Source organism: Symphalangus syndactylus, chromosome 2 (assembly GCF_028878055.3).
Source record: "Symphalangus syndactylus isolate Jambi chromosome 2, NHGRI_mSymSyn1-v2.1_pri, whole genome shotgun sequence".
Classification (NCBI taxonomy): Eukaryota; Metazoa; Chordata; class Mammalia; order Primates; family Hylobatidae; genus Symphalangus; species Symphalangus syndactylus.
The window spans coordinates 100,813,483-100,830,494 of NC_072424.2; the positions used below are offsets into that span (position 1 = coordinate 100,813,483).

The following is a 17,012-nucleotide window of genomic DNA, read 5'->3' on the forward strand; positions in this document are numbered from 1 at the left end:
TTAGTAATATGTGCTGTGTTTTGAAAATAGAAAATATCCCTTTTCCTCAAATCCATAGTCATATTAAGCGCAAGGACTCCTGTTTATTTATAATGATTCTCATATACAGATGCATACAACTGAAGGAAGGATGGTATGTGTTTCCAGAAATATTTGCTTTATGATGAGATATGAGTGAAGTTCCTATTTTTTTCTTCCTTTGAGAATTACGTTTTTATTATCATTTACCCTAGTGCTCATTTTCATCCTCTTCAACAGAAATTTAGCAGGGAGACTGTATGGTTGAAAAACTATTCATATAAGTTCCTACGGAGGCTTAATCATCAGTACATTGCCTTGGAACCACTCTGGTCTTTTCTAAATTAAACATCTCTGTCTACAACAAATGCGAAAAGTACAAAATGTTTCAGTACTCCTTCTACATCAAAACTGCCTCCTACAGAAACGAGAAAATGCGTGTCAATGTGAATTACCGTCTACAACAGCTACTCTCCAGGCCGATCTGGGGTCTTGCACACAAAGGGCGAGAGAGGGGCGTGGGGAGGCTGGAAAGCATGGTTGCCCCGCCTGGCCCGGCGACGCCCGCTCAGCAGCCTCCTGAGGAGTGGGGACGAAGAGCAGCCTAAACTTAGGGCTCGGGATATTTCGATGCCACCCAAATTGCCGTCCTACCCCATCGAGGCAGGGAAAGGAGCGGAGCGCGCGCGCGAGCTGAGTGAGTGCTTACGTCGCAGCGAGATCTGTGCTGGGATAATTAGAGAGGAGTTGGGCTGAGCCGAGTCCTCTTTCAGCAGCAGAAGCCGGAGCCGCCGCCGCAGCCCGGTGGGGCGCCCCTGACTCGGACCGCTCGGGAGAGCCCCAGGAGAGGCCAGCGCCGCGCGGCAGCCGCCCCGCTGCGCCCACCTTCCTGGCTGCTCCCGGAGAGCTCACAAAGGCGGTGGCCGCCTGAGTGGCCTTCTCCATCCAGGCATTCGCGTCCTCCTCCCCACCTTCTCTCCCGAAGGCGAAAATGGCAGGGCCAGGCGAGGACCTGGGACAGCGGTGGCCCTAGCCCTGCGATCCTCACCCCTCCTGCTGGGAGAGGCTGCGGGCTGCCCGCGGACGATGTGGCCGCGGCTGCTCCCGAGCGCATCTTCGGCCCGGGTCCCCGCCGCCACCCCTCATCTCTGCTCCTTCCATCCCGCCCAGAGGAGTTGATGCCGCTGTCGCCACCGCCGCCGCTGCTGAAGCCGCGGCTGATGGATGCCAGGGAGTGCCGCATTGCTTAGCGACCCCGCCTCCGGGTTTGCTGGTAGGAGCGGCTGCTCTTTCTTCTTTCTTGCTTTGGGGTTTTATAGAAAAGATAAGGACATTTTTATTTTATTCTCCACAATGTCCTCCCCTTCTCTCCGTTTTTGAAATGTGCATTCCCAGAGATATCCCTGGTCCTCTCCCTCCCCCTCCCCCCTTTTCTCCCACCCCGTGGCAAGTCCGTGGAAATGAAGGGCTAGAGGAAGGCAGAAGTTGGGGGTGGGGTTGGGGGAGCCCACGCTGGTACCAACGCCACCAGAACCCCTGCTGGTGCCTTATGAGATCACGGTGTATCTCAGAGGGGAGGTGGGAAGGTGCGCTCTCTGCAGAGTCTTCACCTAATTGGATCACAATAATCTTAAATAAATCACACAAATTTGTCTTTTAAAAATAGCGTCTTTGAATAAGTAGAGGGAGAAATAATCTCCTTTCTCCCCCCTCTTTCTCTCTGTCTCTTTTTCTTTCTGGCAAAGATGATCTCTCTCCACCCTGGAGCTCAGCGCTGAAGAGCTACCTTATTATTAATCAGAATTTCCATCGCTACCCCTGGCAGGCGTATCCTTCAGCAGGGACCGCAGGAATATTCACAGTGCAGGGGCTGAGATGTGCGTGGGCGTTGTTTTTGTTACATCTTGGAAGATAAGAGAAGAGGACAGTACCAAGATCAGAATCACCCGTGCTAGATGGATTTAGGGGTGATTTGTTAGGAAAGAGAAAGGACAAGGAGAGGAGTGCGGAGCCCTTCAGGGGTTCACCTCTCTTTAAAGGAAAGGGAAGAGGGAGCCAAAGTGGGGTGTTGTATTTTAGGGGGCGGAGGAAGAAGTTTACACCCCCCAGCCCCCCAGCAAAGCTGGGGGAAAGCAGGAGCAACAGGGCACTTGATTGGACACCAAGATTATTAATTTCCTGTAAGGGAGAGGAAGCAGGCAGCAGGAGGTCTGGGGGCTGGAGTCTGGTGGTGGCAAGGGCCAGGTTTGCTTTGGGACAGTCAACAAGGGCTTCTGAGGGAAACCTCGGGGATAGGCAGAACAATGACTCATTTGCAAGCCGGTCTCTCCCCTGAAACCCTGGAGAAAGCTCGCCTGGAGCTCAATGAAAACCCAGACACGCTGCACCAGGACATCCAGGAGGTGAGGGATATGGTCATCACCAGGCCAGACATTGGCTTTCTGCGCACAGATGATGCCTTCATCTTACGCTTCTTGCGGGCTAGGAAGTTTCATCACTTTGAGGCCTTCCGCCTCCTGGCACAGTACTTTGAGTACCGGCAGCAGAACCTGGACATGTTCAAAAGCTTTAAGGCCACCGACCCTGGCATCAAGCAGGCACTGAAGGATGGCTTCCCTGGGGGCCTGGCCAATCTGGACCACTATGGCAGGAAGATTCTAGTCCTTTTTGCTGCCAATTGGGATCAGAGCAGGTAAATCCTAAATCCAAACTTGTATTCTCCTTTTACTCTCCCATTTTCCAGAATTTATCCCGAGTAGTGTCATGGTTTTGTAGATTTGATATTTTGGTTTATTTGGCTTGGAGAAAAGAGAAACGAACCAGGAGATGAGTTTTTGGTGGGCACCCTGGGAAGGGAGGAGGGCTTGTATTTTTACTTTTAAAACTTACTTCACTAACACCCACTTTCTACTGCAGATTTAAGGTGCTACCTTAACCACATTATTGCACGGAGATCTAAATCACTTAACTTGTAAATAAAGCTTCTCTATATGTTTCACCTTCTGAAAAAGTTTATTGGGCTGGATAAACCAGTATGAAAATGGGGACAACTTTTCCTCCTTCTTCCTAAAAACATTCTTAAACTAGACCCATCATCATGGTCATCATCATCATCATCATCCTCTCTTTGGTACTGACGTTTTGTCTTTTAAGCATAGCCTAATGTTCGACCAAAAGCAAGTGGTTTTGTTGCTTGGGAAGTTCTCTGCTTGGTAATGTGTAGAAGAAGGAATAATATGATGTGTGTCCCTTCAATGAAAGGAAGAGTTGCATCCTCTGTCGCTGAGCATGTCTGCTGACACTGAAAATGTACACTGACTGGTGTATGTGTTCTACACCTGCCACTAATCTAAAGAATCTGTTTCCTGTCTCATGTGGTTTTTCATCTTTTGGAAGGAAGTGGAAAATATTCATATGTGTCAGTTGGTGGACTTTTTGAGCTCATGTGCTACTTAATAGAGAAGAAATAATATTCTTTTTATCTACATTATTATAGAAAAATGTAGACAATGACACTTCTCTGTACTCCATCAGAACTGTTTTCTCAGACTGAAAGATATAAGAAATTATAAAAGGCTCTTGTGTAAGGTAGTTTCAATTAAGTTCAAAGTTAAATATATTTCATGGGACTTAAAATGCTACCAGAGCTGTGAATCATAAGAAGCTGCTTGTTAAAACATTGGTGTATTTTTAGTTCTGTGAATGGTGACTTTCAATGCATCTGGTTAGTTTAAATCATCTCTAGAGCCATCGTACAAGACATTTACAGTTATCAAGAGGGCTTATGGATCATAGAGATTTCCAGATAGGCTTCTGAGTCTTGGTATCTTAGAATGTAAATTAATATTTTTAATTATTTTTTCTCTCATTTTATTGTGATTTTTTTCCCTGTAATTCCAGGTTGAGAATCACTCTGATTTTTTTAGGCAAATAGAAAGACAAACTACTACTTGAAGATTCATAATGCTAAGAAACTCATACAGTTAGCCATTCAGAGGGAATGGAGTTTTGTTACTTACTTTGGCCAGTTATAGAGATGTTATTCCAGTTTTTATCAGGTAGCTTAAAATTTTAAAGAATTACAACGTTTTATCCATTGACCACAATTTTTGTTTAAAAATGTTTTCTTTTCATCATAAAAGTACACTGTAGGATCAGGCAAATCAATGACTGTGTATAACAAAACTGAAAAATTTTATTCAAGGAAAAACTAATATTCTGTATGTCAGATTGGAACTTTGTTAATTGAGCTATAGTGAAATGGAAACTGGAAATTTTATATTTATATAAATCTCAATGTCTCTCAGAGATACCATTATGGAGGCAGATTGCATTCAGAGAGGCATACATATATATCAGACCTATTTTCATTAATTTCTATAAGTGAACTAATATTCATAATGATTTGTAAACCTAATTAAGATGAAAGTCACTTATAGTTTTCATATGTATGAGAAGGTGATAATTCTGAATTTATTAAAGACACTGTGTTTCAGTTGTCTATCTCATGCTTCCATATAAAGGGCAGATAACTAGTAATCAAATTCTCTTTCCCTAGAAATCTATAATGGAAAGGGAGTTAATAATTGGTATATAGAATTATATTTCATTAAACTTACACATAATCTTAAATACTAAAATGTTGTATATTAGAACAAAATGAGAAGCTGTGTTCTGTAGAAATACCCTGTGAAGATGTCTAGACTTGTAATTATGAATTCTATTTCTATGACTGGAAATAAGCAGGTATAATCAAGAAATTATAGCACATCAAGGTGAAAAGGTATACAAGTGATTTAGAGCTTAGTCAAAATTTCAGTCGAGTTTCTTCCTATATTAAAAAAATAATAATTCCCTCTTCTTCCCCACCTTCCTTTTATCCCAAATCTACTTAACCCAATGACAGGGACTAGTAGACAAACAGATCTGTCATCTTTGCACCCTCTATAAACCTTTATCACTGGAGCATGTGCATAAAAACTTCCTTGGCTCCTGCTCTGAAACTCAAAGGATAGCTGCCTTTCTGCCAATGCCAGGATGTTACCAACCCTTCTTAGCCTGAATCCCTTTCCTCTACCCCGAAGGCTCCTTGACTCCTACAGAAGTCTGCCTCTTTCCCTAGGTGTTTAAGTTACTATTATTGCTCTGTTAGGTGGATAATGCTATGTGCTAGTTTCTCTTATCCCTCATCCCTCCCCTGTTCTGTGAGTGAGATGTTCTCACCTTCCAGGCCCTGATCCCGCCAATCCAAGGCTACCTGGATTTCTCCAGAAGACTGCATGTCTGAAAATAATGCTGGCCACATTCTCTGAGTTGTTAAGTGAATCATCTGGCTTTCAACAACTTAAAAAGTAGCCTGTTTCAAAGAAACAGTGTGTGAGAAGTGTAGATGATTATGTAGGTAAATTCTAGAAATGAGGCAGAAGAAAATGCCTCAGTTTATTTGGAAAACAGGTTATTTATAACTTTCCAACTACAAAAGGAAAAACAAGATTTTATGAATTTTGAAACAATTCGTAAAGACCCCCAACAGAATAGATCTAACAAAAGGACTGTCATGTTATTATATGTAGCACAGCACTTGAACTAGAGTAGATGCTCAATAAATATTTGAGTTGAATTGAGTTATGCATTTGTATAAAAAGAATTCTGAGTAGAGATTTATTTGATATACGCTTTCTCCTATGTCAGATTTGTAGGACAGTTTTCTGTGCTCCTCAGGACACTGAAAACAGTAAAAGTGTGTGAGACAGTGACTATAAATAAAATAGTGTCTGTTTCTGCTGCAATATAGTGTAGTTTAGTTTTAGGTTATTGTAAAGAATTGGATGATTTCCAAAGCCTTTTTGAGAGACATGGCATCATTAAGAAGACTAACGTAAAATCCTAATATTTACAGTGTACTCACCTTCTAACAAATCTAAAACAAAATGGAAATACTCAAATGTCAAAATGACTTGCAGTGTGGCCTGTGGTTCTTCCAAAAAAGAATAAGGCAAGCCCAGATGACCTGTTACATTTATTGAGCTGTACCTTGGAAAAGATTCATGTAATTTTATCTCCTTTTAGATTGCCTTACATAATTTCTGACAACAAAAGTAAATGCCATGGAATTAAAAACGATTTGACTGTTACACTGCATCACAAAGATGCCTTCGTCCTCCATGTATTGCATGTTGTTTTCCTTCCTAAATGATAGTGACCTGCTTAGGACTCAGCAAATACCTTCAAATGGTTCGCACGATCTTATCAACAGAGTGTAAGGATAATGTGCTGTAAAGCTAGCAGAGGTAACACTGCTGGAGAAGAGGAAGCTTGGAAAGAAAGTACATGGCATTCTAGGTCCTAGAGCATGCAAGCATGTATCTAAGAAATTGAAATCCACTGTCATAATTGTTGGAGATATTCATGAGTGAAATTGTGTCACCTGAAACATAATGATGATAGGAAGTGTCAGAGTTCACCTATAAGTTGTCAGCCTGCAAGTCATATTTTATTTCTCTAGATCTCATTAGAAGTATAAACTTCACTATACTTTAGTACAGCAAACAACCATTTATCTGGAATATGGTTAATAGTCATTAGAAACAATAATTCTCAGTAATTCTCTGAACTTTAGTATAGCAAACAACCATTTATGTGGAATCTAGTTAATGGCCATTTGAAAACAAACGCAGTTAGAACCAAAATGATTCTTAGTATGGTGGCAATCCAGAAAGCACTGGCCACCTTGCATGGTCTTTGGCTTATCATAGTGGACATTGATTACCACTTACAGTAGTGAAGCTCTGGAAGGGGCAGAAAACTGATTGGTCAGACATTGATATGATCCTCTAACTTATCCTGAAATTTGCCCAAAAAACTTGTCAGTTTGCTCCTATTGTGTGGCTTTTTCGTACAAAAGCAAACATTATATGAATGGTTGCTATTTGTGGTTCAGTTTGAATTATGATTATGCTTGCATTTACTAAAATAATACGGCCAATGTTCAGAATAGAAGGTTATGGTGATGATAACTTACAATTTAAAACATAGCCATAGACTACACAGATGTGCATTAATGCCAATCACAAAGCTTTACTCATCTCTGGAATTGTACTAAAAATAATAAAATAAAATAAAATAAAATGAACAGGAATAGATTAAAACAGTCCAGGGCAATTATCCAGATAATTATGGAGAAATGTTTTTACTCAGCAACAAAAAAAGCAAAAAAAAAGAAGTTTAATTTTTCAGTTTAATTTTTCAAGAATTCTTTTCTCAGTTTATTAACATATTAAGTAATTCCCAGCTTTTTGCTTCACATTGTCATACCTACTGGCAGAGTCTGGAGTCTAGGAGTCCTTTTCATAAAAATTCCGGAGGCATGGCTTTGCTGTCTTTTGGGTGGATACTGGTTAGGGCAAAACCACAAATGGCAGATATGTATTCCGTGAGACTTCTGTCCCAGCAGAGCTTCCATCTTGCTTCCTTTCAGGGAAACTCTTTTAACAAATCCTCTGCTAACTGCAACTTATTTCAAGCTATACTCTTGGCACATATCACGGCAAATAGGGGAGGAAATGTCCTGAGAAATGTTGGAGGAATACTGTGATGAATCTCTGCAAAAATAGGACGATCTCCAAAAACTGGGGCAAATGTGCAATAATTAGTAAAATAATCCCGAAATAACAGCAAAAACTACAAGTGCCAACCTTCAGTAGGACGTTGACTAAGTCTGGCCTGAGCCAAGCTATTTTCATGTTTCAAAATCAACTTTAAACAAGGTCGAGAAGCAAAGGACTGGAGGTTACTACAGTGTCCTGAAAGGATGCCTCAAAAGAAATGTTTAATGATATTTTAAAACATGAGCCAATAGTTAGTATATTAACAAGTTATCCTTAGTTAATTAATACATCTCCTCCTTTCTGTGGGAAATATTAAATTCTCTTACTTTACTGAGGGCAGGTACATTTACTTCACTATTATAGTAAGTGGCTATTACACTATTATCGTAACATGAAGGAAAGGATACTCCTGTATGTGGGATCCTTATGATACCATACGACAAACTGAGTGATTAATATTTTGGTCAAATTAATTGAAAAAAATACACTTTGATTGAGCATTTGTTATGTACGTAGCATTTTAGTAGGTGCTGGGGGCAAATAAAGACACATACTTTGTACTTTTAAGTGATATGTAAGCTCTCTGGGAAGAAAAAGCATGTAAAGCTGAGTAACTATCAGAGGTCATATGCAGCTAATGAGGATACTGTTTACCAGTGCTAGAAGTTGGGGACAGGTGGGTAGCTGTGGGCTACTCAGTGTTGTGTAGGAAAGACATTGCCTGCTTGGTTAACTGAATTCAACAGTTATTGTTCCGTTTTATTCATTATTCATTTTAAAATAATTCTACTGTGTGTATTGTAGCAATTAAGCACTTCACTCATGATCATACAACTGGTAAGTGAATTAGTCGCTTTGTGTGTGTGTGTGTGTAGACAGTTACCAACCTAAATCTAGGGAAAGGCAAATGTATAAAAAAATCAAATTCTGATAATGAAAGATAATTCCATCTATGGTTTAGAAAATCTCGATTAAATATAACAAAACAGGCAATTAGGAACAGAACGTTAAGATGGAAAAATAAACTTTCTGAAGTCAAAGACTTTACTAACTAGATGTTTGCTTAGAGTACTTGGCCCTGATAAAAAGTGTTGCCTTTCTGATGTGTTTGTATTCTCCCAGCACAATTCTGTTTTATTTTATTTTATTTTTTGGTGGCAGTAGATGCAAAAGATTTTTCTTTACCCATCTTCTTCAAAGAAAGGCATTTTGCCCGTAGATGTTTCATTTCCAACAATTCTCTTGTTCTCACTCACCTACATTTCCATAGCAGTAAAATTAAAGCAAGGGTCAGACATCTAATCTTCTGTGCTCAGTAATACAAGCCAGACAGATGAAATTTCAAGAGTTCATATTTATTCCAGGGATTGTAGATTTATCCATTTCTTATTCTGAGTCCTAAGGATGTCTTATTGCTTTTCCTCCACCAAAGCTCCCAATTGTGGTGAGGCTGGAGAGTGCCAGGATATTGACTTCCTGATCTCCTATTTTCTGACATGTATATTATGCTACCATGAAAAAGCAGACCAGGCCAGGCACGGTGGCTCACGCCTGTAATGCCGGCACTTTGGGAGGCCAAGGCGGGTAGATCACCTGAGGTCAGGAGTTGGATACCGGCCTGGCCAACATGGTGAAACCCTGTCTCTACTAAAAATACAAAAATTAGCCGGGCCTGGTGGCGGGCGCCTGTAATCTCAGCTACGCAGGAGGCTAAGGCAAGAGAATCACTTGAACCCAGGAGGTGGAGGTTTCAGTGAGCTGAGATCGTGCCATTGCACTACAGCCTGGGCGACAAGAGCAAAATTCCATCTCCAAAACAAAAACAAAAAACAAACAAACAAAAGACCAATTATCTATTCATCAAACTCTGTTCTGAGTAGGAGGCACCATGGAGAAAGAAAGAGCACTGGTCTATGTGGTATTAGAAGGATTTGGCTTCGAATCTAGGTTCCCCGTTTTTCCTAAGGTGGTTTTAAGCAAACTGTTTAATTTTCTCTGAGACCCTCTGTCCTCATCTGTAAAATAATAAGAACAAATCCAGCTCAGAGATTTTGCAATTGTTTTGAGATTAAGATAATGCATTTGAAATTGCTTTGGAAATCTTAAACTATTACCCAGATAGACATATTATTATTATTACTACTCAGTAATATAAAACACCTAGAAGGCTTCATCAGCTTTACCACTAACAATACCCTGAGGCATTAATAAAGGTAATTTTTCTCCTTTTTTCCCTCCCCCTAGCACCTTCTACTATGAAGTGCTTCAGACATTAGAAAATGTGGCTTAATGAAAACTGAGGGGTGGAGGCAGCCTTAATGAAGAATTTAATAATGGCTGATTGATTTAGTGACAAAGAGAAATTGCTGGTGTTATGCTGCTCAATGCGATGCCAAGATGCTAGTTTTTTCTTGTCATGCTGAAAAGGTTGAAAAGTAGAGGGACGTGACCTATTTGTCATTAAGTTGATCTTTGCACTGATTGAAAGCTGTGGTAGAGGAGGAGATGCTGAGAACCCCAGCAAAGAAGCATGGGTCAGGTAGTCACCAAAAAAATTGCATGGCCAGAGGCAGGAGAAGAAGCTTCTCTGATCTAAAAAATTGAGGGGGCTCCTGGTTGCAGGCAGGGTGCCACCCCTCCACAGTGTGGCAGGACAAGGCTCTTGTCCTCTTTCTGGTCCAGGAGCATGTTTGTATTGGGCTGACAGGGAAGCCTTAAGTGAATGTTATATTTAAATGATGCCATTATGGCACTTTGATGACTGTTGTAGGTAAAATAAAGCAGCATGGTCTATGCCCTTGGGAAATAGTTTGTTCTTAACATATATTATTGTGCACCCACAGTGTGCAGCGCACAGTATTTGGTGCTGAAGATAGAAAGTGGTATCAAACAGTGGAAGAGTTTTTAAGCTAAGCTTTTATGTCTGGGGACATAGAACAAACACTGAAGCACTGTAATTTCAGAATATGAGAGAGACGGCGCTGAGGTCTCCAGCAGATAGAGGCAATCTTGCAGAGCTGGGAAAGCTGGTGGTGGGCCCAGAGAAGGGTAGGACTTAGGTGAGGTGAAAAGGAAGGGGAATGTTCCCCTAGATTTAAGTGAACATAAAGCATCGGAGTGTACCAGCTTGTTGGGGGTTGAATATGACAAGACCTTGACAGCTGGGGTGAGCCTATGCATGGGTGTACAAAACAAGAAGTATGGTTATTAAGGGAATGGTGCAGTTTTGAAAGAGCCATGGGGGAGTGGCGTTGTGTGCAGGACAATTTTTCAGGCCAATTAATGTTTTAGGACAATTTATCTCACAATAGATGGTAGGCAAGATTTCTGGAAGAGAAAGATGGGAGAGAGAAAAAGAGACACAAGTGCCATTATATTAGGAAATAAAGCTAGGACTCTAGTAGAAAGAGTTAGATGCCAAAGACGTATAAATATATAAAAGACAAAAAAAATTTAGGACTTGGTGAATAAATGTAGAGGGAGAAGGAAAGGGAATATTTGAGAATGATTCTTCATTAATTGATTAATGTAGGCAATCCCAGAGGAAAATGGGAGACACTAAATTGAGTTACACTACTATATTTCAGGTAGCAAGGAGTCACTAAGGTGCTGATGTTCAAATGGCAACTAGAAAGATGAGAGTGTTGCACAGGACTGACACTAGCTCTGTGGATATCGAGCCGTCACCAATGTATTGGCTAAAGGGATGAGTGCATGATTTGGTAACTCCAGGAGATACTATATGATGACAGCAGGGGAACAAAGTCTTATTTCTGCATTTGGATGATTGCAGCAGGGAACCAAAGATGAAAGATAATAGACTGACCAGAAAAGTGGAAGGAAAAAAAGTTCAATGCAGCATCACAGAACCAAATAGAAGAGTTTCAACAGCAATAATTGCAGAAAATATTTATGGTTTCTATTATATGTCAAGTACTGTTAAAAAACTTTACATATATTATTTTGTTTCATTTTGTCCTCACAACAATTCTATGAAGTTAAGATTAAGTGGTTAAAAAGTAAAAAAGCAAGTATAGAATATGTGATTGCTGAAAAAGCAAAAGTCATACAATTATAGAAGTCATAGAAGTTAACATTTATTGTTTGCTATGTGATACCCATTGGGCTAAGTATTTCACATTCTGTCCTATGAGGTAACTATTATTATCACCATTTTTAAAAGAGAAAATGGAGACTTAGAAAAGTTCAGTAACTTCAAGGTGTGTGAGACCAAGCTGAGATTAGACAAATAATCAAGGATCCCCATTTTACTTTGTATTTGTTAATAGCTGTGAGTTTTACTTTGAAAAAGGCTTTTAAGTTACATAAACATGCCCCAAATAATTAATTCATGACTATATACCCTACTGTGCAAGGAAGACTGATTTCATAACTGAAAAATTTCAAGAGGGATTAGATGTTTTCCTTCTGATTGCACAGGTAGTACATAGTTGCTATGCATATTAAAGTCTTCTCCATATGTTGTTTATGTGTTCTAGCATCTTTTATTCTTTTCAAGAGCAGTATTCTACATAGTCTGGTGTCAGTTGTAAAATTTCTTATTGGTGTCATGATTTCTTCTTACTACATGCTACGCAGCATTCTTTTCACAAATTCAAATTTTACTTAATGCTATTTTGAGAAGCACAATCAGGAGTCAAGAGCTGCAATAATGTGCTAGTTTTGATTTATAGCTTTCTTTCAGCATACAAGAGAAGAATAACAATGGTGGAACTCACACAGTTTCAATGTAAACCCCAAACATGAACAAGTAGAGTATTTCATTGTAGTGACCTCTAATTTTTAAATTATAACAGTTAAAATAATTTTAAAAAGGAGAGTATGGCAGGAGTCCTGAAGAGATAAAATTCATAGATGCTACATTTCTTTGGAAGATATTTTACAGATTCTGGCAAGATCCTGTGTAGTACTGTTCTGCTGAGGAATAGCCTGCTGAGCTGCTAATGGTAATAATGTGAGATGTTTGACAATAGAGGACTGGAGTTAAGTCAAGAGTGGTTTTGACCTGCCCATTGAATGGAGTTAGCTAGTGTATTTTTATGTTTCTTTTTCTAAACTTCTAAATTAATGTGATTTTTATAAAAATCATTTGATTCTCTTCTTGGAACCAGATATTGAATTCAAAAAAGGTGGTTAGACTTACTGTTGAAAATTTTGCAAACCTGCTTTTCTTCATTGCTGATTTTGGGATTTGCCTTATATTATTTCCTTTGGAATAATGATATGTGTATCAACTTTTGTCTTGATTTTGAAACAGTTTAGGAGAACCATACTTCAAGTGTGTTATTGAAAACACATTGCCTCTTGTTTTCAGTCCTTATTGGTACCTTGATTAATTTTTACTACATACAACGTATCATCCTTCCAAAGCTGATTTCAAATTTAAATTTTATTTAATGGCATTTTGGTATTAATGCTATTTGATTTCTTGTGGATAACATAAGAATGGTAAACCTCCTAATGAGGGAAACCTTTGAAGCTGGACTTTTTGAATCCTTAATTTTCTTTACTATGATATTATTATTAATTTCAGAAATTAAAACTTCTTTTTTTGGTGGGGGTCTGAATTTCAACCAGAAATACAGTCTTCCTGCTCTAACCTTCCAATGCCTGTGTTTATAGGTTTCAGGTCCTGACAGTGTGTCAGGCCATTATGTTTAGAGTGGAGGTAGGCCAGCCATAAAGGGACTTTTAAAGGTGTTCACCCACACATGTTTCAGAGATTTAATAACAAATGCATAGTAGAGCTCTATAAAAAGTTTTATTATTTTATATATTCAGGTAGTTTTTTGGATGCTGTATCCCTAGGCCTTTTGACTTTTGCCTTTTATAATAGTAATAGCCTATCCTAAAGATTATCATTTCTGATTTATACTCTGCCTAATAAACTATATCTATGCTTATCATTCTAACAAAAAGTATGCTATGTGTGTATTCCAACCAACATTTACTGAACACCTGTTTATACCTAGAACTGTGCAAAATTGTACAAATGTTTTCACCTGAGTCATCTCTTTGATGACTCTCTGGTGCTGACCCCACCCCTCCCCCAAACATGGCCAATGAGATAATGAGAATAGCATGAGATAGGGACAGTTAACTGATCCTCAGAATTATAAATCAGCGACATATCCAGGACCATATGGCTAATGAGGCGCCGGGCAGAGATTGCATCTTGAAGTCTTCTGACACCATGCCCTGTGCTTGATTAATGCTAGGATTCTAAACAAGATTCTGTTCCAAACTGCTGATTTTACAGGTGAAGAAATGAGGTCCTGAAATGGTGAGAAATTGCCTGAAGTTCTGATGTTAATTATTCTTTCCTTTCTGAACTACTATGCTTTCTCCTAGCACATCCAAGTGTTTTTAGAAGTAAAAATAGACCTTCTTCCTCATATATCTTCACTGTATCATACTGCCTTCCTAACGAACTCATCATTTCCACTAAATGGGAATGACTTTGACTCCTAATCCACTCGCCTCTCCATCCTGCCTCTTTCCTGAGGTCCAGATCTCTTTCTCTAGCTATTCCTGAAATCTCCCCTGAATGTGTCCGGAGAAAAAAACTTAAAATGCAAGGTGTCTAAAAATTGAAATTGTTAACATCTTCCATAAAATTTCTGACCCCTCTTAAAGTGCTGAGATTTCTAGGGATTCCTTTTTTAGAATAATTATCTGATATTTCTCTTAGCTCTGACGGCATTACCTCCTTCACTTCATTGAACTTAGAGTCTATATGCTCTTAATTCCAGAATTTTCAATTTTGAGCTCTCCCATGAGTTTAGGATCCATTTTTTTCAGAAGCTTGCTTGATATACCTCTCTGGGTGTACTACATGTTTCTCAAATACAATAAGTTCTATTCAAAACTTTGTATTTCCAGCCATTTCCAACAGTATCCTATTTTTGCATTATTGATATTGATTAAAAATTTTACTATGTATTCAGGCTCTGAAGCTAAAATATGTGTCATTTTTTATCCTTCCCTAATTTCAGTCCTCACATTGTCACAGTATAACAAGATTGTCTAAAATGCCACTCAAATTTGGCTTCTTATTTTTGTTCTTAGTTCCATTGCCTCCATTGAAGCAGTGTCTTAATCTCCAACCAGTGTCTTTCTACTCTAGTCAAGTCCCTTTTACAGTAATATAAAGAGCATTTATTGGGTTACTGGAACGTTCCAGGAACTAACCTGCTAAGGTGAAAAGCAGAAAACAAAACAAAACAAAACGAAACAAAACAAAACAAAAACAGACCCAACCCTTGAATTAGGATGGCTTGTATTATTGTTGGTAAATTTCCATGACTTTTCCCACTTTTATTTATATTTATCTCCTTCTCTTTCTATCCCTTCCACCTTTTCTGTTCTTTATGATACAAACTCAGTACAAGTAATTTGAATTGAGTAACTTTTATTGATAGCTGTCATGTACAGTGTTTTCATTTATTGATGAGACTCACTCAAATCTCATTCTCAGTTTTTTTCAAATACAAAGATATGAAATGTCAATATTACTGAAGGCATTCTTGAACCACTTAAAACATGTGATGCCTAGTTTTGGGTTAGTTGAATGAGATTTTAGAAAATCATAAGAAGGCCTGGAGGTAAACTAAATGATGATAAAATATGAAAAAGCATTTCCATTTGTTTGGGCAGAATACATGTTAAATTCGACTATGTTCTTGGAGTACATATAAATTAAACCTCTTCCTAAAATAGGTTTTTAAACAAAATTATTTCCTTGAGATTCTGAAGGTATTTTAAAGTGAATTTTTAGTGTGCTAGAAAATATTTTATAGCTTTTTGGAAAAGTGGTTGTCAGACCTAATTTAGTACTTTTCTGTTGCGGATAGGTACACATTGGTGGATATTTTGCGTGCCATCTTACTTTCTTTAGAAGCCATGATTGAAGATCCTGAGCTTCAAGTGAATGGATTTGTTTTGATCATAGACTGGAGTAACTTCACTTTCAAGCAAGCCTCTAAACTCACACCAAGTATGCTGCGATTAGCTATTGAAGGCCTGCAGGTAGGATATGGAAATTACCTACTTCCTTGGTCTCTTGTGTTTGACTTCTCTTGTCTAATGTGTTAGAATGAAAAAATGTCTTACAGAGTAACAAAAACAAAAAAAATTTGTAGTTGTTGAGCACAAACATTAAAATACTAACTGAAGAAAGGATTATAGAAGAAACGCTGAAGGAAGAGAGTTTGTGACACTAGCACAATGCTCCATCTAAACATAAATACAGGTAATGAGCTGAGATTTTTAATCTTGAAAATCAGAACAAGCAACATTTTTTAGATTGTAATGATTAGCTATTTAGGCTTGTTTTTGTTTCTCTTTTCTGTGCCTATTAATTAGCTAAATATTTTCTTCATTATTTCATTTAACCTGGTGAATTTGGGATATGATCAACAATATGTTCAACTGTTGGAAAGTCAATCAATATGTTTTTTGGTCTCTAAGATGCAAAGATCATCTCTCTGAAATTTTCTTTAGAGTTCATTGGTTTTTTTGTGAGTGGGAACGGCTGTCACATGGAATTTATACAGGAATAGTGCTTCTTCCAGTAAATAATGTTTAACTACTTGGGAATTAGAAGATGGGAAACATATTATTATTTAGTGGTCTGTCGTAAACCTGCTATTGTCAAGTTGCTTTTAACTTTCGGGGTGTCCTTCTATTCTCTCTCTTTGCTTTATGCTACTTTGTGTACAACACTTATGGAATTGATTTTAAACTTCTAAAAATATTTGCAAGTTAGTCCTTGAGTGATGTCATTCATTAGACTGGGGCATCAATGTTGAGTAAGCCCAAGTCATCTAGATTTTTACTCATTAGTAATTTCTGACTGCATCTATACACACCTAAATTGATAACTGCTGACCTCTTAAAAGTGGGCAACTTTTCCAGGTGCTGGAAATCTTTGATTTCTGCCTCTGGACTGAATAAGACACACTGATGTTTCTTCTCCATATAGGTTTTTCCTGATGTAGGCTTCCTGACTTGCTCTTGGTGAGACAGCCTTGCTCCTCTCTTATCTTAAACAATGCTTTTTAAAAACCTCCACAGGGACAGTTAATACAGGATGGTAGAGAGCATAAGATAATGCATGTTTGGAAATGTGTGTATCATATAGAATCAGTCCTAACTCTGCCCTTTTTCCAGCAATATGGTGTTCTTCAGTTTGTGAACAAGATTGGTTACCACCCACTATGTTACCTAACACAGAATGGTAACCTAACCTTTTATAATTGTTATCCTATTTAACCTGTGTCTTCTCTTTGCACTAGAGCTAGGCTAGGCCTTCAGCTCACGAAGGACTGGAGAACTCGTATTTTTTTCCCAAGAAATTAAAAAAAA

General features: G+C 38.6%; 1 protein-coding gene across 1 annotated transcript in view; it reads left to right on the forward strand.

Annotated features, from left to right (window-relative positions):
* Positions 1–1,200: 1,200 nt before the first annotated feature.
* Positions 1,201–17,012, forward strand: part of CLVS2 (clavesin 2) — a 67,047-nt gene continuing 51,235 nt past the window's right edge. The window contains exons 1-3 of the mRNA XM_055263021.2: positions 1,201–1,291; positions 1,764–2,710; positions 15,500–15,674. Of these exons, the coding sequence (XP_055118996.1) occupies positions 2,322–2,710; positions 15,500–15,674 (564 nt within the window). The 5' untranslated portion in view covers positions 1,201–1,291; positions 1,764–2,321. The remainder of the gene's footprint in view (positions 1,292–1,763; positions 2,711–15,499; positions 15,675–17,012) is intronic.